A 26,419-nucleotide genomic window follows, 5' to 3' on the forward strand; every position below is an offset into this window, starting at 1 on the left:
AAATTGTCTGAGTTTCTGACAAACATAAAATCACATTATTAGGAAACCTGGGGCATTACCCTTGAAGACACAGTATCAGTTACAACTGTAAAACAGAAACAACAGTAACATAACTATAGGGTCACAGGGGGATGATGAAGAAAAATCTGGCTCAATTTCCTGTCTTAGGCAACTAACATTTTGACAAGGCAGAAGTGGTCTTACTGGGAAGAAAAACAAAGAAGAAAAAAAGACCAGTCTAGGACAAAATATTGAAAAAAAAAGTACAGCATTCTTCAAAATTCACAACTATTTATATCCAGAAAGTGTTACTGAAGCCCAGAATGTTGTTGTCCTGCAAAGGCAATGAAATCATTCCACAAAATAAAAGCTACTGCATCTGTGTTTAGATGTTATTAAAGTCCCCTTCCCCTGGAATAAAATGGTTCTGAGGGATAGAAATCAACATCATTTATCTTTCTATGCTGTAGGAATAATGATGTGTTCAAAACGTCCTAACCCTGCTTATAGTGGTTCTCATTTCTGCTTTTCAGTCCTAAGATCAGCATTAGGTTTTGTTAGTGTGTGTTAGGATAGCAATTACTTTCAGATTCATTTAGTAGAATTATTTCTATAATAAAGGTAGTATAATAATTATTACATATTCATTGAACTTTGCAATATGTTTTGAAGTGTTATTTCCTTACCAGATTGTACCAGGCACTAACAATATATTTCTCCTCCATTTCTCTTTGACTCTTTGTTTTCTCATATTCTTTCTAAAAAATAAGCACATGTAAACATGTAAAGATGAAAAACAATATTAATAAAATGTAATTAGTTAGCTAAATTCATGGACACAATTGTATACAGCAAGGCTCCTAGAAAATAAAGAATCAAAAATCAAATACCTTATTGTTATTGTATAGTATAGCAAACTACCTACCTCTAAAGAATGGAAGAGTCGGTCCCGTTCCTGGAGCTGATTTTTAAGAGCCTGTATTTCTGGTGCTGCTCCTTGATTCTGCTTAGGATCTAAAGTACGGATAACCTGCAAAGAGGAATAAAAGAAAAAAATTTGAAGTTTCAAACTTGCAAGAATGTAACATCTAAGGAAGCAGTTATATAAAAGAAAAAATCAAGGACAAACCTTGTGAGAATCATAAAGCTATCTTACAAGGATACTTTAAAATTTGAATGTATGAAATACTATTCAATTGTAGCTTTCAATTATATAAAACTTTTATCTATGTAAAGAATCAATTTTAATAAGTAATTCTGGCTTAAAATTAATAAAGAATACTACAACACACATTACTGACAGCTGTGTTCCCTTTCCCTTTCTTCTAAAGTGGCTTAGCTACCCTATGTCTCTGAGAGAGCTGATCCTGATGGTTGTCACTGTGACCCGATCTCCTACTCTGCCAGTGGCTTGGTTTAGGCATGGGCATGTGATGCACTTCTAGCATCTTCTAGCACTTCTAGACCTTCTGGGGAAGGTCTTTTTGCTTTTTGGCCCAATACTTTTACTATCAAAACTGATCAAACCTAGGGAAAACTTGGGGTGCCTGTGTGGCTCGGTCGGTTAAGCGTCCGACTTCAGCTCAGGTCATGATCTCCTGGTCCGTGAGTTCGAGCCCCGCGTCGGGCTCTGTGCTGACCGCTCAGAGCCTGGAGGAGCCTGTTTCAGATTCTGTGTCTCCCTCTCTCTCTGCCCCTCCCCTGTTCATGCTCTATCTCTCTCTGTCTCAAAAATAAATAAACGTTAAAAAAAAAAAAAACAAAAAAAAAACAACCTAGGGAAAACTTGAAAGAGAGGAACAATAAAAACCCATTTCCTTTAACCCTAATTCGCCAACTGCTGCACTGCCACATTTTCTCTCCACACACACACAGACAACTTGCTTGTTTGGGAGCTCCCCCTGCATCACCTTTTTTTTAATGTTTATTTTATTTACGAGAGAGAGAGAGAGCGAGAGAGAAAGAGGATCCAGAGCAGGTTCTGTGCTGCAAGCAGAGAGCCCAATGTGGGGCTTGAACCCATGAATTGTGAGATCATGACCTGAGCCAAAGTCAGATGCTTAACCGAATGAGCCACCCAGGCACCCCTAGGAGCCTATTTTAAAGTAATCAGCATGGGGCGCCCAGGTGGCTCAGTCAGTTGAACATCCAACTTTGGCTCAGGTCATGACCTCACAATTCATGGGTTCAAGCCATGTGTCAACCCCTGTGTTAGGCTCTGTGCTGAGTATTGATCCTGCTTAAGATTCTCTCTCTCTAAAATAAAATAAAAACAAAAAAACAGAATAAAATAATCTGCAGACCTCATGACATGTAAATACTTCTTAGACTAAGGATATTCTCTTACATAATCACAAGATCATCATCATCATCTGTAAGAAAATGAACAATTCTAGAAGTCATCACTATGGGTTCCAAATCCACATTTCCACAGGTGTCTCCAAAATGTCTTTTATAACTGCTCCTTCCACCACCAATATAGGACTCAAAGATTAATGCATTACATTTGGTACTTAGATCCCTTTGGGCTCTTTTAAATTAGAACAGCCTCTTGTCCTCCCCCATACTCAAATGCCTATTTTTGTTTTTTGTAACATTAACTTTTATCCCCAGTTCTTGATTTATCTGATGATTTCCTGAAGATGTTATTTAATTTGTTCCAATAAACTCATTTTCCCTGGGAACTGGGTTAGGTTTAATAGGTTGCTTAGCTTCAAGTTAAATATTATGACAATGATACTCCATCAGGAGGCATAAGATGTTGGCTGTCCTACCATTAGTATAGCTAATTTTGATTACTACTTAAGGAGGTGACTGCCACTTATTTTCTACATAAAGGAACATTTTCCTCTTGGTAATTGATAACTATTCTGTGGGGTGATCTATTTTGATCACTGCTTTTTCCTCATGCTTTTTCTTTGTCAAAGGTTTCTTTTGTTCTCCTGATAGCTCTTGGCGTGAGAAGTCACTGTATATGCACTAAACTGGATGACCAGTGAAACATGATTAGAAAGTGGAGGGGCACCTGGGTGGCTCAGTTGGTTGAATGTCCAACTTTGGCTCGGGTTATGATCTTGTGGTTCGTGGGTTCAGGCCCCATAATGAGCTCGCTGCTGTCAGCATAGAGCCGCTTCGGATCTTCTGTCTCTCTCTCTGTGCCCTTCCCCCACTCACTCTTTCTCGTTCTCTCTCTCAAAAATAAATAAACATTTATGGGGCCCCTGGGTGGCTCAGTCGGTTAAGCGTCCAACTTTGGCTCAGGTCATGATCTTGTGGTTCTTGAGTTCGAGCTCCACATCAGGCTCTGTGCTGACAGCTCGGAGCCTGGAGCCTGGAGCCTGGAGCCTGGAGCCTGCTTGGAATTCTGTGCCTCCCTGTCTCTCTCTGCCCTTCCACCAGTCACACTCTATCTCTCTCTCAAAAATAAACAGTAAGAAAATAAGGAAAGAATAAACACTTAAAAAAAAAGAAGAAGAAAGTGGAGTGAGATGCCCAGAAACTCATACTTACACTTTTGGCTTTCTCTAAGTATTTTTTATATCGTTCTTCCATTTGTTTCATTTCCTCTTCTTTCTTTCGTAAAGCTTCTTGCAGTTCTTCAATTTTTAAGGCTACAGATGAGAGAGGGGGGGAGTTAGTGTTTAATGGGCACAAAGTTTCAGTTTGGGAGGATGAAAAAGTTCTGGAAATATTGGTTGCACAACAATGTGAATGTACTTAATGTCACTGAACTATATAATTAAGAAAAGTTAAATTGGTCTTTTTTATGTGATGTAGATTTTACCACAGTGGGGAAAAAAAAAGTCTGTGTCCTGCTCCACACAAAGGAATTAATAGGCTACCTACATGTGTAAATACCAAAAGCAGTCAAAATCTGGCTGACTTACATGCAACTTTACTATGAAAATAGCTAATTTCATAAAATATTCATTAGCATCCATAGTTAAGAAAAAAATCAAAAGTATAATCAGAAATACTCTGAAGATGATTATATACTCTGTAAATAAGACAAATTTTTTAATTGCTAGGATATGTAACAGGACCTATTTCTGAAAGAATTTTTTTTTTTTTTTTTTTAACGTTTATTTATTTTTGGGACAGAGAGAGACAGAGCATGAACGGGGGAGGGGCAGAGAGAAAGGGAGACACAGAATCAGAAGCAGGCTCCAGGCTCCGAGCCATCAGCCCAGAGCCCGACGCGGGGCTCGAACTCACGGGCCGTGAGATCGTGACCTGAGCTGAAGTCGGACGCTCAACCGACTGAGCCACCCAGGCGCCCCTGAAAGAATTTTATATAAACTTATTACTAGGGTAATGCCTGGCTAACCAATTTAAAACTATGCTAATTGGCAATATGTCAACTATACTTCAATTAAAAACAACTATGCTAATTAGGAAAAACTCACAGCTGTTATTAAATCGTGGCTCAAGATCTTCAATAATGGCTCTCTTCTTCTGCAATTCATTATTGGCTTCATGCAGCTTCTCCCTGCAACAAAATATATAACACATTGTCACCTACTACTGGTTCGTGTTTTTCTCCACTTGAAAGATTTAAGTTCTTTATTCTTGGGATACACTTGCATAGCACACAAGTGCTATGAAACAAGGATAAAAAGCGTAATCCAACATGAATTAAAACACACACACAAAATAGGCAAAAAAAATAGAGACAAAAATCTCAGACTTTGAAAGTTATCATTTCTTTTACAGAAACATGCACAAGAAGGTATAAAGAATTTAGTGATATTCATCTTCTAGGAGTAAGGATATTATAAAAATTAATTTAAAACTTTACAGAGGTTTTACAATGCAAAATCTTATTCTAAAAAGTAAAGCTCTAAAAATAAAAATTAACAGAAAGAGCACAATCCTCCAATAAAAAAGAATTAATGATACATGCACCCACCAGGATAGATTCCACAGAATAATGGTGACCATAGTAAGTCAGATACAAAGGGTAATGCTGTAGGATCCTTTTTTTTTAATGTTTATTTTTGAGAGAGAGAGACAGAGAGAGAGACGGAGAGGGGCAGAGAGAGAGAGAGGGAGACACAGAATCTGAAGCAGACTCCAGGCTCTGAGCTGTCAGCACAGAGCCCGAAGCAGGGCTCAAATTTGTGAACCACAAGATCATGACCTGAGCCAAAGTTGGATGCTTAACCAACTGAGCCACCCAGGAGCCCCTGTAGGATTCCTTTTATATGAAGTTCAGAAAGTGTCAAAACTAATGAAAGGTGATAAGAGAGCAGCATAGTGGCTAGTTTGCGGATGGAATCAATTAGATGGGAAAACGAAGAGTCCGGGGAGTTGCTGGAAGTATTCTACATGTTGATTTGGGTTACCTTTATATTGTAGGAAAACACTCATCAAGCTCTAGACTTAGGAACTTAGAAGTTGTGTACTTTATGTAAGTTATATTCCAAAACAAAAGTAAAAAGTGAACAGAAAGTTTCTTCCTGGTAGTTATATAATATGCATAATTCTGGCACTTTATGAGAGGGGAAAAAAGGCTGCACAAATTGGAAAATACAGGAAAAAAAAGCTAAGAAGAAAACAGCACTATGTTAAGTCTATTCCTGTTTTTTCCTACGTATAATACTTCAATAAATTAGTATCTTTTAAACAAATTCTTTGAGAACGTGATATATCTAGATAAATAATATATAGTTTAAAGAATAAGAAAATGTAACCTAGTAAAGCAACAGGTTATGAGACAAATTATCACAGAACCTTAGGGAACCCAAGCCCAGAATTTTCACCTTTCTCCTGATTTTTGTGTAAGACTTTGTGTGCATTCCTGAACAATATACTGCTGAATTTTGCCTGATTTTACTTTATACATTATACTGTATGTATTGGTCTTGTGACTTCCATCTTTAACACTGTGCTCTCAAGATTCATGTATGTTGGTGTGTTGGCCCTAAGTTACATATTTTACCACATTGTTTGAATATACTTCATTCTATCTATCATTTTACAATTGGTGGCATTTGTATTGTTTCTACTTTTCTATGATTACAACGTCCTTTCTTACGTTGTTCTACATGTCTCCTGATAGATGGTAACAGCATTTCTAGGAATCTAGGGCTTATACAGGGAGCAGAACTGATGGGTCACAGGATAGGTGCATGTTCAGTTTACTAAGTAAATCAACGTATAGTCCTACCATCAGTGAATTAGAACTACCATTACTGAACAGCTTTGGCAATTCTTAGTATGTCGGACTTTTAAATTTTACCAACTTGGTATGTGTCAATCAGCCTCCACTGCAGGTATAAATGTGCATGAGAATGACCATTTGAAATGTCTATGGACCCTGTTGTGGAATGAATTGTATCTCCCAAAAAAGATATAGTGAAGTCTTAACTCCCAGTACCTGTGAATGTAACGTCATTTGAAAATACCATCTTTGCAGATATAATTAGTTAAGATGAGGTCATAATGAATCAGGGTGGGCCCTAAATCCAATGACTGATGTCCTTATTAGAAGGCCATGTGAAGATAAAACAGAGAGAAGAATGCCATGTGAAGACAGAGATAGAATGATGTGTCTATATGCCAGGGAACACAAAGGACTGCTAGCAGCCATCATGAAGAGGGGTATGGAACAGATTCTCTCTTAGAACCTCCAGAAGGAATCACTTCCTTGATTTTAGACTTCTAGTCTTAAGAATTGGTAGAGGATAAATTTCTGCTTTTTTTAGCCACCCAGGCTGTAGTAATTTGTTGTGGCAGCCACAGGAAACTAACATAGGCCTCATTATCACTAATAGATTCTTTTAGATGAAGATATTTACCATGTAAATGAACACAGAACAATGGTCAGTTTTATGAAACAACAGGCGCTCCACTTTTTTTGCAATAAAGAAATGGGAATAAGAAAAGGACAGAATTCAGGCTCTAGGTAACCTCACAATGGCTAGAAGGTACCATTTTCTGTCTACTAGTACATTAAGAATCTGCCCATTGTTAGACTTGCCAGCAAGTGTCCATTGCTAGGATTATCTCACTTTTCTCATGTTAAAAAAAAATTGGAGGTGCCTGGGTGGCTCAGATGGTTACACTTCCAATTCTTCATTGCCGCTCAGGTTATGATCTCACGGTTTGTGAGTTCAAGCCCCACATCGTGCTCTGCACTGACAGTGCAGAGCCTGCTTGGGATTCTCTCTCTTCCTCTCTCTCCGTCCCTCCCCTGCTCGCTGGCTCTCTCTCAAAATAAATAAATAAACAAAAAATTTTTGAAAAAAATTTATTTCATCTTTAGATTAAAAAGTCATTTTCAGATGTATTTGCAATTGAAGGATATGTTTGCAAATCTGCTACGGATAGCTTTGTACTACTTTAAAACTTTACTTCAAAAGAAAGATTCAGCTGGCTATACTCTAGGGCTGGCAAACTACAGTCTGTGGGCCAAATTCAGCCTGCTGCCTGTTTTGGTATAAAGTTTTATTGGAATAGTCACAACATCAGTTTATAATCAGTCTATGGCTGCTTTCAGATTACAGAGCTAAGTGGTTGTGGCACAGACCATGGCTTGCAAAAGCTCTCTGGCCCTTTACAGAAAAAGGTTTCTGCCTCCTGATCTAGACTGTCTCAAACTCCTCACTATAGTTAGTTATAAATACTATCACAAAGATGTAAAACCCAGGAATCTTATTTGAGAAAACAGTTCTAAAGCAGTAATTGCTTTGATTTAAGGACCTTGGGTTGAGATGACCCTTTAGACACTATTAACATGTCTTATAATTTCCCTTATCTTCAGGGGCCACCTGTGCCATGGCCTAGACACTCCGTAACCATCTAACAAAATACTTCTATTTCACTAGAAAATAGGATAATGAGACGCAACAGCTTTTATACTTACAGATGTTCTTCAAGCTTCTTTTTTAGAAGAACTGACTGAAAATGGAAAATAAAGAAGTTTATTTAAAATTTTAACTAATAAATTATTTTTTTTAAATAAAGAGTACAGTAGTAACCAACTCTGAATAAATTCGCAGTAAGTTCTCTTGTCAAAGAGCTCAAAACACACAATGTACCTAGGTCTATTTCTTTTTGGTTAGAGAGAGAGAGCAGCCCCTGATTGATAGTAATTGGTATAAAATACCCAGGAACTGCATATCTGAAATCTCTATAGTCATGAGGGTCAGGAGGAAATGACTGAGAAGACCATTTATATATAGACCTAATATTCTTGGAGTCAATAGGCAGGTAGCTAGAACTCTAGTAACTCTAATAGATTTTTTCCCAGGGCATGTGGCTCAGTCGGTTAAATATCTGACTTTGGCTAAGGTCATGATCTCATGGTTCATGAGTTCAAGCCCCATATGGGGCTCTCTGCTGTCAGTGTAGAGCCTACTTTGGATCCTCTGTCTCCCTCTTTCTCTGCCTCTTCCTTGCTTGCGTACATGCATTCTCTCTCTCTCTTTCAAAAATAAATAAACATTAAAAAAAAAAAACAATAACAGATTTTTCCCTAACATATTCTTTATCTACTGTATTATTTCCTTGTATCATGATAGATACTGGGATTAACTTCCATAAATACTGACTCACTCCGAGATTTCTGAATATGCACACAAATAATTTATGTGATGGTATGGGAATGTGAAGGATGGCATATGCACAGAATTTAATGGACTGAAGAACACGGCTTTGGCTGAGTATTTTTTAAAAATTCTCCTAAAAAGCAGATCAGAATTGACCTAAAAACAAAAAATAATGGCATTCTACATAGGACCACTAGGTTTCATTATACTTGTAGGGCACATATTATTAATGAATTCTATCAAACATTCCATTTTGAGATAAATTCAGCCAAACCCAGTTAATAAAACAAACTGTCCAATCAGTCAATAGCAGCAGTGAGGGGCGAAAAAGCCTCACATTAAGTTCTTTGATTTTCAGTCACCTTATTTAATAACGATTACTATAATTATTCATTCAAGTCCATTGTAACACAGCTCTGGAATTTATCAAATTCACTTCTTTGCTCAGTATATTAACTAGAGCAAGATCAGTGGACTATAAGGTCCTCTATCAGTGCTTCCCCCAAAATATAAAAAAAAAGGGAATAACCTATTAACTTTCAATTATTGCTTGTTCCTTCTTTAGTACAGAGAGTAAAGTGAACATATTTTCTAAATACTTTAACTACAACTTTGCATTTGTATTTTGACTGGAATCTAGCAAAATTAGTTTTAACTGAGATAATACACAATAATTACCTCATGAACGGTTAATATACCAGACACTGTGTACAGTGTGTACTGTGTACAGACTGTCGCATGCAGTCTCATGTTAATCTCACAATGTGAGCAATATTAGCCCCATCTTATAGGTGAGGGAGGTAAGACTGGGGAGCATTCAGTGATTTCAAGTGGCAGACCCAAAATTAACACCCAGGTCGGCCAGACTCCAAAGTTTATACATGGTCTTTACTTCCATGTTTTCGATGCTCCAGTACTTCTCCACTAAAGACTGTTACTATTAAAGTAGTGGCAGGAGGCCAGTTACTATTTGCCATAGGAAAATAGCTTCAATGTAATTTATAAAAGGGGGTAGAACAGAAGTGGGATGGTAAAAAAATAAGAGCAGAGGTTTTTTGGTTTGACTTGTTTTCAATATCCTCTTAAATATCTTAAGTGTAAAGGGCATAAACCTATAAGGCAATAATATTGGCATATTCATTTTCCATAAAATTTGTATCACTTAAGAATTTAATACCATCAACTGTGATGGAAGAGAATGTACATAAATCAAAAAGTTGCTCAATATATAGAAATGAATAGGAAGCCATACTTACAATAGCCTTTTGAGCAGAAACCATGCCAAGAGACAGAGAGGACATATTAGTATGAAGCAAACACAGCAGCCAATAGAAGGAACGATTTAGTAATTCATGAATAGAAGTAAAAGTTATGCATTTTTTTTTCAAAAATGTACAGTTTTCTTTCTTCTATGGTGTCCTCATCCTGTCTCGTTCTCTGGAGTTTTATACAATGTGGCTAGCTCAAATTATCCATATGACTGGATATAACAATGTTTTTCTGCTTCCATGCTAAAAATAAATGACATAAAAATAATAATAAAAATGTGTAAACCATCCTACTCTGACTTAAGGTCACATGAAAGGACTGTGCTTTTGATAACAGAAATAGGCAGGAATTATAATGTTCTCCAGAGAGGACCAGTTCCACCGGGCAGGTTGTCCTACATACTACATACTCTGGAGACGCAATGCCGTAAGGTAGTGAAAGAGAAGAGGAAAGCATCAAACATTTGCTGGGGGAAAGAACCACATACTTTCTCCACACCATTTTGAGGCATATCAGAGAAAGTTTCTATTGGAATAGGAACTCTGAGGAAATATCTAAGAATTTAGAGCAAGACATTTAGAATCTGGGCAGTCAAATAAATGGACTACCTTATGCAAATAGTACTTTTAGGGCCAGGATCTCACTTCTGAAATATGTTCTCTTAAAGTGATGGCACAGAGCATATTCAATTAGATTTGATTACCACAATGATATCTAAATCAGGCTACACAAAATTATTTTTTACAGAATAAATTCCCTCTGTGTCTCTAATATGAGTAAGAGAATCAAGCCTGTACAATGGCTATCGCTATAACACTAAAGTAGAGCTGATACTGATGTTCTGCCACTCTTACTTCCTATGTACCACATGCCCTTCCCCTTTCTACCATAACAAATCAACAAAAAGTCTCCTCAAAGTTTTAGAGACCAAAACTAAGTCTACATTTACCTCAGTTTAAGGGACCCAGTGATTTCACTGAAGAAATCACTTTGGTTCATCTCTAAGAACTTAGCTGGGCTTCCTAATACTTTAATACACTAATGGTGGTTTTGCTTCACCTCTTCCTGGTTTAGCATTCTGGATTAAAAGTATGTTTAATCAAGTATGTTTATGACATTTCAAACTAGTTCTATTTTAATAAGGGAATAAGGTAGGTTGGATGTTGGTTACAATTTTAGGAACTAGGAATCAATCTGGGATCTAAGAAAGACTATCAACACATTAATTAAAGGATAAATTAAACCACCGATCTTAGAGGATCATGTCAATACAAGACAGATACATGTTTATGAAACTCCTAAAATTAGGTCAATAATGAGCTTTAGGCATCTAATATTTGGAGGTTTTGAGTAATATACTGGTTTAATACCCCTTTTTTGGTTCCTTTTGTTTTTATGCCCTCTTATATTTATAAGGCTGGAAAGAAATGATAGATCTATAGTTCTGACATTCTCCAAAAAGACTACCAATGGAAGCAACTGTGTAGGTTTATACTCAAAGGCCAGAGTTTATAGCAAATTATACCAGCAATAATAAAAAAGAACCAACCGACTGAAGCAAAGATTAAACTATTTTTGAATACTTTATTGTTGTAATTCTACTGTATACTGCTTATTAAATGTAAAAGATTTGGAAAATTTGATTTATTTGCACTTTCATCAGAGACTGACTATTATGTGCTACAGAAGCACTGTGATAGACAGTGAGCATGAGAAGACGAAAGTCCATCTAGTTCCTGGCTTAATGCATTTACGATATTCTAGTGTGAGCGTGCCATTCAAGCAGGCAAGGCTATGACAGACATGCAGTACTCTGCATAAGAGAATATAAAAAGAAGGTCAGTGAACTTATATTGAGTGGGGCAGTGCTGGGGATAGTAAGAGGGATTCAGAAATCCAGAGGTGGTTATTTCTAGGAATAACACTATTTTTAAAAATATCAATTATACATAAAAATTTCTATTTGAACATACTAAATTTGTACAGCATTTTTGTTGTTGTTGACCAGAGGGAAAAACCTTGTACTCTGAATACTGAGAGGAGTACATTTAAAACACAAAGCCTCAGGGAGCCTGGCTGGCTCAGTCGGAAGAGCATGTGACTCTAGATCTCAGGGTCGTGAGTTTGAGCCCCACGATGGGTGTAGAGGCAACTTAAATGAATAAATAAATAAAAACTTAAAAAAAAAAAATCCTAGCTTCTCTACTCTGTAAATCAAACAAACAAAAACCCCACGAAGTGAATTCCTTAGTTAATAACTACAAATAAACTTCTAATTCCCAGCAGAAGGATTCCAAAACAGACAATGAAGTACTGTCTGGTCCTTTTCACAAGGAACATTAGTAAAAGGAAAACACTGTTTTTTTTTTTTTTTTTCTATAACGAATATAATTATAAATTATTTTGACAGAGACCATCAAAAAAAAAAAAAAAAAAAAGTTAGAGCTTTTCTTAACATTGTGAAACTTTTGGACCATGCTCAGTACACATTAAAACTTACATCTTCTGCTTTTGAGCCTTGATCCTGTAAAGATTTTTGCAGTTCTTCAACTTGTGACTGTACTTCCAGAAGTCTTTGATTCACCAGCCTAGAAATCAAACATATATTAATTTGTCAAGTTCAGACTTACTTATACGTTCTCTCTTGGTTTTCATATTGGTTAGAGACACAGTATAATTAGCAAAACAAAGCTAAGATAGTAGTGCAGCTCACTGTTCAGATTATTTTTTGTTTTACTTGAAATTAAAAAAAAAACTTTATTTTTGAGAAAGAGTGTTTGTGCATAAGTGAGGGAGGGGCAGAGAGAGGGGTACAGAGGATCCAAAGCAGGCTCCACACTGACAGCAGACAGCCTGATGCAGGGCTCAAACTCATGAACCATGAGACTGTGACCTGAGCGACAAACTCAGACACTTAATGACTGAGCCACCTAGGTGCCCCTTACTTGAAATTTCTATGATGATTTCAAATATGGTATTTTAGTGGACATATCTTGTCATACCACTATACTTATGCATATCTAATTATCTGAAATTCACTTCAATACATGTTTATTCGCACTATGTGTCATGCACCATGCTCAGCATGGTGTTAAAAGATCCCTGTACTCAAGGAATTTAGTGGGGAAGCAAAATGTTAAAATACAAGATAAATACTTCAACATATCACATAGAGGTACAAAAAAGAATAATGATTGCTCAAAGCAGCAAGAATTAAATCTAATTGTATGGGGGAATTAGGCTTGACTGAACTGAGACTAGAACAATAAATAAAACACTTAAGTGATTAAGGATGGAAAGGGGATTTAAGACAGAGAATTCATCATGTCCAAAGCACACAGAAATATGAGGGGGCACAGTGAGTTCAAAAATGGCATGTCTAGAGCCTACTTAAAATTTAAAAAAAAAATTCTATTTTTTTTCAATGTTTATTTATTTTTGAGAGAGAGAGAGACAGAGAGACAGAGTGCGAGCAGGGGGAGGGGCCATGAGAAAGGGAGACACATAATCCAAAGTAGGCTCCAGGTTCCGAGCTGTCAGCACAGAGCTGGACGTGGGGCTCCAACTCACAAACCATCAGATCATGATCGTGACCTGAGCCAAAGTCAGATGCTTAACTGACTGAGCCACCCCGGTGTCCCCCTCCCCAATATTGTTTAAGTATGGGGGTGTCATTCAGTTGGTACGGTGTGTGACTCTTGATCTCAGGGTTGTGAGTTAAGCCCCACATTAGATCTGGAGCCTACTTAAAATTAAAATTAAAATAGGTAAAGTTAAAATTAAAATAGGTAATAAAAAAAATTCCTTAAGAATGGCATGTCTATGAGGGGAACAATGGCTAGATGAAACCAGAGAAGAGGAGAGGTTGTTAAGTACAGCCTTACATGAAATGTGTATTTAGAACTTATCCTATGATCTGGCCTAAAATCTGGCTGAATAACTCAGCCTTTAAGAATGTTGATTCTGGACCTCATACATCCTCTAAGTCATTATGATGCAACACTCAGTATACCAGCCTGGTTCTCTAGGTCTTGGGATTCCTCCTTGGAATCTCTGAAGGATTGCCAAAGGGTGAGACTTAATCAAAAATAGTTTACAAAGATAACATTGATTTGAGGGTGGAAGATGTTATTAAAAAGGTCAAAGTGAAGGCATGAAGACCGGAAGGAGACTACTACAATTATTACTAAATATGCCTGAAAGAGGAGGGAACAAGGATGAAATATATCTAAAAGGCAAAAGAATACAAGGATTAAAAAATAACACTCAGAATTCTGGTTTGAGCTTTTGGAAAACATTTACTGAGAAGGAGAATATAGGAGAAGCAGGTTGCTAAATGAAGGTATTTTGTAGTTGTTGAAAATGCAGCACCTTGAGTTATCTGTCAAACAGCTGTATCTCTGCATCTGAAGCACAAAGAGAAATCTGAGTTGAAAAGATAGATGTGAGAGCCATTTGGAGTTAACAGAAGCCTTGAACAAAAATAATATCGATTAGAAAGAATGTAAAGAAGAGTAGAAAAGAGGAACAAAGATGGTCCATGGCAGATCACCAACCAGAGGGTAGAAAGAGGAACAGCACCCTGAAGAGAAGTAGGAGAAACATAAGAGAGGTATTTTAACTGAAATTTTAAAAAGTTTAAGGAAGGGGAGGATGATCAACAACAATGAATACAACAGACACGAGGAAAGATAAAATTTTGAATGCTCCCACTGGATTGGCCATTTACAAGATGACTGGTTATTTTAGTAGGAAATACTTTAGTGGAATGGTAGAAGCCAGACTGTCTCAAATTAAGGACAAAACAGGGCAATGAACATTTAGAATCTAAACAGCCAGAAAATTCAATAAGCATTTTTTTTTACTAAACAAACTGTAAGAAATTCTTCCCATAAATGTTACAGGTTCTATAATTAGTGACAATCACATTGAAAATTCAATCTAATCTATGATAATAACTAATGTTTTTCACATCAAGGAACAGAAAATCTAGGTGCTTTTTATTTATTTTATTTATTTTCTTAAAGTTTATTTATTTTTGGGGGGGAAGGAGCAGAGCAAGAAGGAGAGAAAGAATCCCAAGCAGACTCCATGCTCCATAACTGTGCAATCACAACCTAAGATTGTGAGATCTTGACCTGAGATCAAGAGTTGGATGCTTTACCAATTGAACCACGCAGGCACCCCTAGGTGCTTTTTAAATAGTGAAGGAATTATTTGAAAATCCATATTCAATATGGGGAGATATACAAATACATTACTAGTGACACTGTAACTTTGTTCAATCTTTTCAGAAAGTAATATGGAAATAGATTTCAAACCATTAGAGTATTTCAACCACCCATCTTGGCCATTTTTGAAATTATTTAGTCAACAAATACTGTAAGCCTATTAGGCCTTGGTAAATGCCATATATATTAAGTCTACCAAGATGTTCCTTGGAAGTATTTGAAAACAACACAAATTTTCAGTAATGGGGAATAGACAAGCAAATACCCCAAACGTTAATGGGGAATAAACAAGCAAAAGTATGAAGTATTTACACACATACTTTACATACATGAAGCTATGTAAACATATGAGCTCACCTTTTTTCAAAAAAATGCAAACTTCAAAAAGCCAAGATAAATGAGGACTCTAATACCTACTTCATGGTGCTGTTTAGAAAAGTAAGGTCTTATATAGTGTCTAGTGCAGTATCTGTACAGAGCAGGCACTCTATAAGTGTGAATTGCTTCTACTTATTTTCTCCCCCTTCAGAAGTTATCATATTAATTAAAATCTACTTACATATAATTTTCAAGGGCATACAGAAAGAGGATGAGCTTGTAATCACAATATACTCTGGGCAGGAAGGGAACAAAGTCACGTATGCTTTGAGAAAGCTCCCTGAGCGAGGGTCAGCAGGTATTACAGATTTTTAAAATGCCAACTTGCTGAGAAAACTAATTGGAAAGGACTTTGGAGGTTTACTACAAACCTTTCCTTCTGACAGACAATGTACCGGTGCTGAACAAATTGTGTTTAAGTTAAAAGATTCAGTGGAACTCAAGTTTCTTTGTACTAGTCTAATGCTGTACGCTTGTAAGAGATTAAGTTGGAGACAAGGTCATCTACTTACTTATTAAACTCAGTAAGAACTAACTAATCCTGAAGAGAAAAAAATCCTCTGCAGGAGAAAGAAAAAATAAGTTTTGCAAACACGGAAAAAGATAACTTGGCAAGAAAGAGTATGGATGGGGTGCCTGGCTAGCTCAGTCAATGGAGCGTGCAGCTCTTGATCTTGGGTTGTGACTTCAAGCCCCAGAGTGGGTATAGAGATTGCTTAAAAATAAAATCTTTTATTTTTATTTTTATTATTTTTTTAAATAAAATCTTTTAAAAAAGAAAGGCAGGAAGGGAAGGAAGGGAGGGGGAGAAGAAGGGGAAGGGAAGGGAAGGGAAAGAGAAAGAGGAAGTAAAGAAGGAAGGAAGGAAGGAAGGAAGGAAGGAAGGAAGGAAGGAAGGAAAAGAATGAAGGCAGGCAGGCAGGCAGGATTAGATAGAGGCTCTGAATTCAGGCAGCCTGGGTCTAAGCCCAAATTCCCTCACCAATAAAACTTTAATAAAGATAAGACTACATATTTAAAATAAATAGCACAATGTTTGGAACAGACAAAAGCTAATAAACATTAACTGCTATTATTAATATTATTATTGTTATAGGTTACAGATGGTCATACTATAAATGTAAGGTATCAGTACTGTAATTCAGGAAATAGTTCTGCTAGGAAAATGGCAGAGTAGGAGGACCATGACTAAGCTCATTGTGGCCCACAGCTACAACTAGATAACATTCACATCAGTGTAAATAACCTAGAAAATGACCCGAGGACTGGCAGAACAAACTTCACAACTAAAGGTAGGGAAGAGGCCACATGGAAGAAGGTGGCAAGGGCAAAGCCATGGTCTGGGAGTGAAACAGACCATGACTGTCTGTGGCGGGGAGGGAGCCAGAAAGAGCAGAAAACAGACTTTCAAAATATTTGACTTTGAAAGTTAGAGGGGCCAAATTTTATGAGTTCTTAAAACCAGCAGGACTTAAAGCCTGGAATTTTAAAAACTGGTGAGCTTGGTTCTGGTAGAGACCTGAGTGCATTAGGAAGCGGTGCCCCAGTCTGTAAAGAGACAGCATGACCAACAGCAGTGTAAGTAAATACAGCAGAGAACCAGCAGTTTGAGGGCAGATGAGAGGGAGAGTGATTTGTCCATCTCAGAAAGTGGCCTAGAGAGACACGGATCATGCAGACACCCCTCCAGGAACAAGGAGCTGGTAGTCACCATTTCCCTTTCCCTGGCCCAGAGCATCAACACACATCACCACTCCTACCTAACTTCTTTGCACCAAGCACTGCTCCTGATGTTCTGCCCTTCCCAGTCATGCTCCCCTTAGTCCCTCCCAGCACTGTAGGTCCCCTTCCCCCAGAAGATAGTGCAAACCCTGCCAACACCACATCTCCCAACCCACATGTTTTGTGGGGCAGGTCTCATTTTCCAAGCACACCGTTGCACATTAAAATGCACCCCACCCCTGCTGGGGACCAAACACTGCCCACAATACGCAAAGAGAGCCTCTATAGACAAATGACTGAAGGACAAAAAGGTCAAGACACAACAGCAGGGTACACACAAAAGACTCCTTGAACTGCCAAGCCCTGGGGAACAGGGGACACTGCACTGCAAGGCACCACAGGACCTCTTCTTCATAAGGCTATTATCATTAAAAGTAAGAGAAGTAGCTGACTTTCTGAACAAAAACAGACACAGAAAACAAAATGAAATGAGAAGACAGAAAAATGTTTCCCAAATGTAAGAACAGGACCACACCACAGCAGGAGACCAAAGCAAAGTAGACACATATAATATGCCTGATAGGGAATTTAAGGTAATGATCATAAAGATATTCACTGGACTTGAGAAAAGCATGGAGGACATCAGTGAGACCCTTAACAAAGAGATAAAAAAAATGACTTATCAGAAGGGTGTCTGGGTGGCTCAATCAGTTAAGTGTCTGACTCTTGATTTCACATTAGGTCATTATCTGAAAGGTGGTGGGATCGAGCCCTGTGCGGGGCTCTGTGCTGACAGCATGGAGCCTGCTTGGGATTCTCTCTCTCCCTTTTTCTCTCCCAAAATAAACTTTTTTTAAAAAAATGGCTAACCAGAGATGAAGTATACAATAAATGAAATTAAAAATACACGTGATGGAATAAATAGCAGGCTAGATGACTTGAAAGACACAATAATGGGAAATAACCAAGCTAAGCAAACAAGAGGAAAGAAAATTAAGCAAATGGAGAATAGTCACAGGGAACTCAGTGACTCCATCAAACATAACATCCACATTATAGGGATCTCAGAAGACGAAGAGAGAGATAAGGGGGCAGACAATTTATTTGAAGACATAATAGCTGAAAACTTCCCCAATCTGGGGAAGGAAACTAACATCCAGATCCAGGCACAGAGATTCCCCCTAAAATTCAACCCCAAAAAAGTTCACACCAAGACACATAGTAATATAATGGCAAAAAGCAGAGATAAAGAAAAAAATTTAAAAGCAGTAAGAGAAAAGACAGTTACATAAAGGAAACCCCACAAGGCTATCGGTAGATTTTTCAACAGAAACTTTGCAGGCTAGAAGGGGTGGCATGATATATTTTAAGTGCTAAAAGGGAAAAATCTGCAGCCAAGAATACTCGATCCAGCAAGGCTATCATTCAGAATAGGTGACAGAAAGAGTTTCTCAAACAAAAACTAAAAGAGTTCATGACCACTAAACCAGCGCTATAAGAAATACTGAAGGGGATTCTTTGGAAAGGAAAGATCATAAAGGAATATGAAAAGTAAAAAACACAAAAGTAGGAAAAATAAATTTTTTTATAAAAATCAGTCAAGGGATTCATAAAAGAAAAGGATGCAAAATATGACACTATATACCTAAAACGAGGAGCAGAGGAATAAAGAATGGGTTTAAATTTAAGCAACCATCAACTTAAGATAGACTGCTATATACAGAAGATGTTATATACAAACTTAAAGGTAACCACAAATCAAAAACCAGTAATAAATATGCAAAGAATAAAGAGAAAAGAATCCAAGTATATCACTACAGAAAGCCAATAAACGATGAAAGAGAACAAGGATCAGAGAAAAACTATAGACACGACCACAAAACAAGTAACAAAATGACAACAAACACAAATCTATCAATAATTACGTTGAATGTAAATGGACTAAATGCTCCAAAACACACAGGGTGACAGAGTGGATAAAAAAACAAGACTCATCTATATGTTGCCTACAGGAGACTCATTTCACACCTCAAGACACCAGCAGATTGAAAGTGAGGGGATAGAGAAACATTCATCATGCAAATGGATGTCAAAAGAAAGCCAGGGAAGCAATACTTCTAAAACACAAAGTAGACTTTATTATTATTATTTTTTAACGTTTTATTTATTTTGAGACAGGGAGAGACAGAGCGTGAACAGGGGAGGGTCAGAGAGAGAGGGAGACACAGAATCTGAAACAGGCTCCAGGCTCTGAGCTGTCAGCACAGAGCCCGACGCGGGGCTCGAACTCACGGAGCGCAAGATCATGACCTGAGCCAAAGTCGGATGCTTAACTGACTGAGCCACCCAGGCGCCCCACAAGTAGACTTTAAAAGAAAGACTGCAATAAGAGACAGAGAGAGACTATAAGATAATAAAAAAGGGATGATCCAACAAAAGGATATAACAATTGTAAATATTTATGCATGAAACATGGGAACACCCAAATACATAAAACAATTACTAACAAACATAAAGGAACTAATCTGTAGTAATACAATAACAGTAGAGGACTTTAACACCTCACTTCCATCAATGGACAGACCAACCACATAGAAAATCAAGAAGGAAACAGTGGCTTGAATGACATACTGGACTAGATTTAATAGACTTAATTCAAAACATTCCAAATAACAGCAAAATATACATTCTTTTCAAGTGCACATGAAACATTCTCCAGAACAAATCACATATTTGGCCACAAAACAAATCTCTCAACCAATTCAACAAAATCGAAGTCGTATCATGCATCTTTTCTGAATATAATGCTATGAAACTAGAAATCAACCACAAGAAAAAATCTGCAAAGAGCATAAATACATGCTACTAAACGATGAATGGGTCAACCAAGAAATCAAAGAAATCAAAACTTAACATGGAAACAAATGAAAATGAAAACGCAATAGTCCAAAATCTTTGGGATGCAGCAAAAGTGGTTCTAAGAAGGAAGTTTACAGCAATACAGGCCTACATCAAGAAGAAAAATCTCAAATAAACAATCTAATCGTACCCCTAAAGGAAGTAGAAAAAGAACAAACAAAACCCAAACTCAGCAAATGGAATGAAATGATAATGGTTAGAGGAGATAGAAGTTATATAGAAACTTAAAAAAAAAAAAAATCCATTAGAACATATCAGTGAAACCAAAAGCTGGTTCTTTGAAAGTATCAACAAATTTGATAAACCTGTAGCCACTTATTACAAAAGAGAGAGGATCCAAATAAATAAAATCACTAATGAAAGAGGAGAAATAATAATAACCACGACAGAAATACAATTTTAACAGTATTATATGAGAAGCTACATGCTAATAAATTGGACAACTTGGAAGAAATGGATAAATTCCTGGAAAACATGTAACCTACCAAAACTAAAGCAGGAATAGAATATTTGAGCAGACCAATTACTAACAATGAAATTAAATCAGTAATCAAAAAACTCCCAAGAAACAAGTCCAGGACCAGATGGCTTCACAGATGAATTTTACCAAACATTTAGAGAAGTTAATACCTATCCTTCTCAAACTATTCCAAAAAATACAAGAGAAAGGAAAACTTCCAAATTCATTCCATGAGGCATCACCCTGATCATACCAAAACCTGATAATGACACCACAAAAAAAAGAGAACCATAGGCCAATATCTCTTAGGAATATAGATGCAAAAATCTTCAACAAAGTATCAGGAAACTAAATCCAATAACACATTAAAAACCCTCTGCAAAGTAGATCTACAGGGAGCATACCTCAAGATAATAAAGCCCTTATATGAAACATCCACAGCCAACATCATATTCAATGGTGAAAAACTGAGAGCTTTTCCCCTAAAGTCTGGAACAAGACAAGAATGTCCACTCTCAGTACTTTTATTCAATATAGTACTGAAAATCTGAGCCACACCAATCAGACAACACGAAGAAATAAAAGGCATCCAAATTGGTAAGGAAGAGGTAAATTTCTCACTATTTGCACTTGACATGGTACCACTTATAGAAAACTCCACCAAAAAATGACTAGAACTGATAAAAAAATTCAGTCGCAGGATACAAAGTCAAGATACAGAAATCTATTGCATTCCTATACAGTAATAATAGAGCAGCAGAAAAAGAAATTAAGAAAACAATCTCATTTACAACTGCGCCAAAAACAATAAAATATCTAGGAATAAACTTAACCAGAGGTGAAAGACCTGTAAAAGAAATTTAACATGAAGTAAAGAAATGGAGAAACATTTTATGCTCATGGATTGGGAAAAAAAATATTGTTGGGGCGCCTGGGTGGCTCAGTCGGTTAAGTGTCCGACTTTGGCTCATGTCATGATCTTGTGAGATCACGTAGGGCTCTGTGTTGACAGCTCAGAGCCTGGAGCCTGCTTCAGATTCTGTGTCATCCTCTCTCTCTGCCCCCATCCCCACACTCACGCTGTCTCTGTCTCTCAAAAATGAATAAATGTTTAAAAAAAATTTTTTTAAAGGAAGAACAAACATTGTTAAAATGTCTGTATTATCCAAATCAGTCTACATATTTAATGCAATCCCTATCAAAAATGCCAATAGCATTTTTTCATAGAACTAAAAAAAAAAAAATCCTAAAATTTGTATGGAGCCACAAAAGACCTTGAGTAGCCAAAGCAATCTTAAAAAAGAAAAATCTGGAGGTATCACAATTCCAGATTTCAAGTTACATTACAAAACAGCAGTAATTAAAACTTTATGGTACTGGCATAAAAATACACAAAATAGATCAGAAAACTCAGAAATAAACCCACAATTCAATTAATCTTCAACAAATGGTGTTGGGAACAATGGGCAGCCACATGCAAAAGAATGAAACTTGACCACTTTTTAAAAGTTTTTTAAATGTTTTTATTTATATTTGAGACAGAGACTTAGAGACAGAGAGAGCATGAGCAGCGGAGGGGCAGAGAAAGGGGGAGACACACAATCTGAAGTGAGATCCAGGCTTTGAGCTGTCAGCACAGAGGCTGACGCAAGGCTCGAACTCACAGAGTGTGAGATCATAACCTGAGCTGAAGTCAGACACTTAACTGACTGAGCCACCCAGGCGCCCAAACTTGACCACTTTCTTATACCATACACAAAAATAAACTCAAAATGGATTAAAGACCTAACTGTGAGACCTGAAACCATAAAAATCCTTGAAGAGAGCACAGGCAGTAATCTTTCTGACATTAGCTGTAGCAACACTTTTGTAGATGCGTCTCCTGAGGCGAAGAAAACAAACTATTGGGACCACATCAAAATAGAAAGTTTGTGCATAGCAAAGCAAACAATCAACAAAACTAAAAGGTAACCTATGGAATGGGAGAAGATATTTTCAGATACCATATCCAATAAAGGGCTAGTATCCAAAATATATAAAGAATGTACACAACTCAACAATCAAAACCCCAAATAGCCCAATTAAAAAATGGGTGGAAAACATAGACATTTATCCAAAAAAGACATACAGATGGCCAACAGACACAGGACAAGATGTTCAACATCACTCATCATTAAGGAAATGCAAATCAAAACTACAATATCAGAATGGCTAAAATCAAAGACACAGGAAAAAAGTGTTGGCAAGGAGCTGGAAAAAAAGGAACACTCTTGCACTATTGGTGGGAATGCAAACTGGCACAGCCACTGTGGAAAACAGCATGGAGATTCCTCAAAAATCTTAAAATAGAACTACCTTATGATCCAGTAGTCGCTCTACCAGATATTTACCCCCAAAATACAAAAACACTAATTTAACAGGATACATGTATCCTTATGTTTACTGCAGCATTATTTACAACAGCCAAACCATGGAAGCAGTCCAAGTGTCCATCAAAAGATGAATAAAGAAGATGTATTCACACACACACACACACACACATGCACACGCACACTGGAATATTATTTAAGCGTAAAAAAGAATGAAATCTTGCCATTTGCAACAAGACAGAGCTAGAGTATAATATTAAACAAAATAAGTCACTCAGAGAAAGACAAATACCATATGAACTCATTCATATGTAGAATTTAAGAAATAAGAGGTGCCTGGCTGCTGGCTGGCTCAGTGGGTTGGGTGTCTGAACACTTGATTTTGGCTCAGATGATGATCTCACAGTTAGTGGGTTCATGGGTTCAAGCCCTGTGTTGGGCTTGGTGCTGACAGCATGGAGCCTGCTTGGGATTCCTTCTCTCCCTCTCCCTCTGCCCCTCCCCCACTTTCACACACTACCTCTCAAAAATAAATACACATTAAAAAAAAGAATTTAAGAAACAAACGAGCAAAAGAAAGGAAAAAAGAGAGAGACAAAACAAGAAACAGACTCTTTATAAGGAACAAACTGATGGTTACTAGAGGGGAGGTGGGTGTGGGGATGGAGGAAAGAGTACACTGATCACGATGAAAAAAATAAAATAAAATGATTTAAAAAAAAGAAACAAACACAATACTAAAGTGTAAACAGCTGTAAGTGGCATTGGGACTTGGGAGGCAATCAGTCATCTACAACATGAGTGCTGTGTAAATGACAAGTAGTTGTTCTTTTTCTGATCAGAGAAGACCAATGGCCATAAGATCTGTGAGAAACAATGCAAAGCATTATAAAGGAAGTTATGGGTGTTGATTCACTAGAAAAAAATTAAGGTACAGGGAAGACCTTCCTGACTAAAGATGGCTAAAATATAGCCCAGAAGCAAAGGACGATGGAGATGAACACAAGTGCTCTCATCCATGGGGCTGCATGATTGCCAAGCTGCTTTCTGTAAGTCCCTTTTCTCCACTTTTCATTCTAAACTTTTTCTAAGTATTTTAAAAAAGTATTCATTCTCTATGCTCTAAGAATTGATATAAAACTGTCCTCCTTTTTATGCTTTATTATGCTCTAATAATCACCCTGTTATTTATGCTTTTTGCTGATTTTACCACAGCAGCTTTAAAAATCAAACTGCAGGGGTGCCTGGGTGGCTCAGTCGTTTAAGCGTCCAACTTTGTCTCAGATCATGCTCTTGTGGTTCTTGAGTTCAAGCCCCACTTGGGCTCTGTGCTGACAGAGCCTGGAGCCTGCTTCGGATTCTGTGTCTCCCTCTCTCTCTGCCCCTCCTCTGCTCATGCTGTCTCTCTCTCAAAAATAAATAAACATTTAAATAAATAAATAAATAGAGAAATAAATAGATAGATAGATAAATAAATAAATAAAATTAAAGTGCCAAGAAGGGCAGGGCATGTAAAATGGTCATAACATTGTTGACTCACACCTGGGAAATGCCCCATCAGTCAGGCATAATAAACTGTAATATCAAGCAAACTATGAAACCATTAATGAAAATGTCAAATCCCTCAAAAATGACATAATATCACAACACTAAGAAAAGGAAAAGACACCATGTTTGGTATCTAAGAAACATTTCCAAAAAGGAAAAGAACTAAAAGACTGTCACAACAAAATATAAACGTAATTCTTTCCAGAGCAAGCTATTGCTGTACAGTTGCTTTGAATGACTACATAATGATTTTCTTGTTAAATTTCCAGATTCTGAATTCTCATAATTGAATTGTTTATAAAATGAATGACTTCTTTTCAGGGTCACAAGAAATAACAGGTTTGAAAAAAAAAAAGAAAAAAAACTCTTGTCAATTCAGTTCTGATGGATCCTGTTTTTCTCAAAACTGATCCTTCAACACATTAGCTTATAAAAACAGGGTAAACTGTATTATTCTGATAATGAATAGAACTAAAATTGTGAAAGACTGAATTAATAATCAGACTTTTTTTTTAATCTTCTGGTTTTAATTAGTAATTAGAAAGGGAAAAGGGTGGGGTGGTTGGTATCAGTTTGCTTGAAGAAATAAAGAGGGGAATGCTATTATAAAGAGGCACAACACTTTTATGCAAGTCTATCTGTAAGCAGAAAAATGGATTAAGGTACTCTTAAAATGAAATGGAATAACACATTATCACTACTCAACATACAATCCAAATCTTTGTTTAAGGGAATCAAAATCAAGGAAAACAGAGAAAACCTGTGTCAAAATGCTGTCATCTACATACATCCTTACCTATTCTCTGTCTCCAGTTCATTCTTGCGTAGGTTTGCATCATCCAGAAGACTCTGCAATAAGGCAATTTTTTCATTGTCTGAACCCTCTTGGTTAATTTTTAACATCTTATTCTCATGCTGAAGACGAATAAGTTTCTCCCTGAATGAACAAAAGAAAAGCTGATTATGTAGTACACTGATGCAATACTGTTACCAAAATCCAGCTATTCACAGTTACAGATTTAATGCATAGAACAGAAATGAAAAACAAAATACTGCAAAGAATTCAGCTCTTGTAATTGGCTAAGACATTACATTCAGGTCTTCAGTACTTTCTTTTCAGAATGGATAATCTGAAGATAACAGCATCTCCAAACATCATGACTGTAATGAACGATACCTCAAAATTCTATTTCCTTTTTGGTTTAAATATTTAAGCTGTGAATGCATTTATGTATTTGTTTTTCAGTTCTCATCAAAAAACATAATCTCTAATGCTATGCTCTTGAACTACCAATCACTTGATGTCAAGACATAATAGTCAACAAAGAAAGCCTTCAATATATGCATTCCACCCATTCCTATAAATATGTGAAATTGTATTCTTGTTAACAAACCATGTTCTCAGAGCTGCATCTGCTATTCATACTTAAGTTTGCACAATCTTTTCATATCATTAAATATTATACCTTAATGATAAATATAACACTTTAAATGACATGTTAAACAACATACTGCAGATGAATTGCTATTTAATCAATGCACAATTATTTGGAATTTGTTATCAATTTTGAGCTTTGATGTGATCAAAGCGATCAGCTTTATTGGTTATTTCCTTAGGATTAATTTCTAGAAAAATAGGACAATCCTGTCAAGTTGCTCAAAACAAAAGTACCACCACAAGGAAAAAAAAAGTTGTAATTATGTGTGGTGATGAATGTTAACTGAACTTACTGTGGTGATCATTTCACAATATAGACATTTCAAATCATTATGCTGTACACCTAAAACTAATACAATTTCATCTCTTTTACCATTTCATTTTCTTGATGGCTCTTCTGGAGACAGAGTATATTTGACTTTGTGATGAGTCATACTCAAAAAAGCCATTTTATTTGTTGAATCTTTATCATTGTTCTTTTTCTTCAGGTTAAAAATCCAACTGCATAATCTAAAAGCTTCCTTAAAATTGTG

The 26,419-nt window shown here is 36.7% G+C and overlaps 1 protein-coding gene across 6 annotated transcripts in view; it reads right to left on the reverse strand.

The window, feature by feature from the left end:
- The window catches only part of HOOK3 (hook microtubule tethering protein 3), a 116,169-nt gene that overhangs the window by 11,502 nt on the left and 78,248 nt on the right, over window positions 1-26,419 (reverse strand). For all 6 annotated transcript variants that reach the window (XM_053901009.1, XM_019440640.2, XM_053901012.1 and 3 more), the window contains 7 exons: window positions 25,245-25,385; window positions 12,322-12,409; window positions 7,868-7,902; window positions 4,407-4,489; window positions 3,511-3,611; window positions 926-1,030; window positions 687-758 (listed from right to left, as the gene is read on the reverse strand). In XM_053901009.1, coding sequence (XP_053756984.1) covers window positions 687-758; window positions 926-1,030; window positions 3,511-3,611; window positions 4,407-4,489; window positions 7,868-7,902; window positions 12,322-12,409; window positions 25,245-25,385 — 625 coding nt within the window. The remainder of the gene's footprint in view (window positions 1-686; window positions 759-925; window positions 1,031-3,510; window positions 3,612-4,406; window positions 4,490-7,867; window positions 7,903-12,321; window positions 12,410-25,244; window positions 25,386-26,419) is intronic.

Source organism: Panthera pardus, unplaced genomic scaffold (assembly GCF_024362965.1).
Source record: "Panthera pardus isolate Hobbes unplaced genomic scaffold, ASM2436296v1 HiC_scaffold_13, whole genome shotgun sequence".
NCBI classification, from domain to species: domain Eukaryota; kingdom Metazoa; phylum Chordata; class Mammalia; order Carnivora; family Felidae; genus Panthera; species Panthera pardus.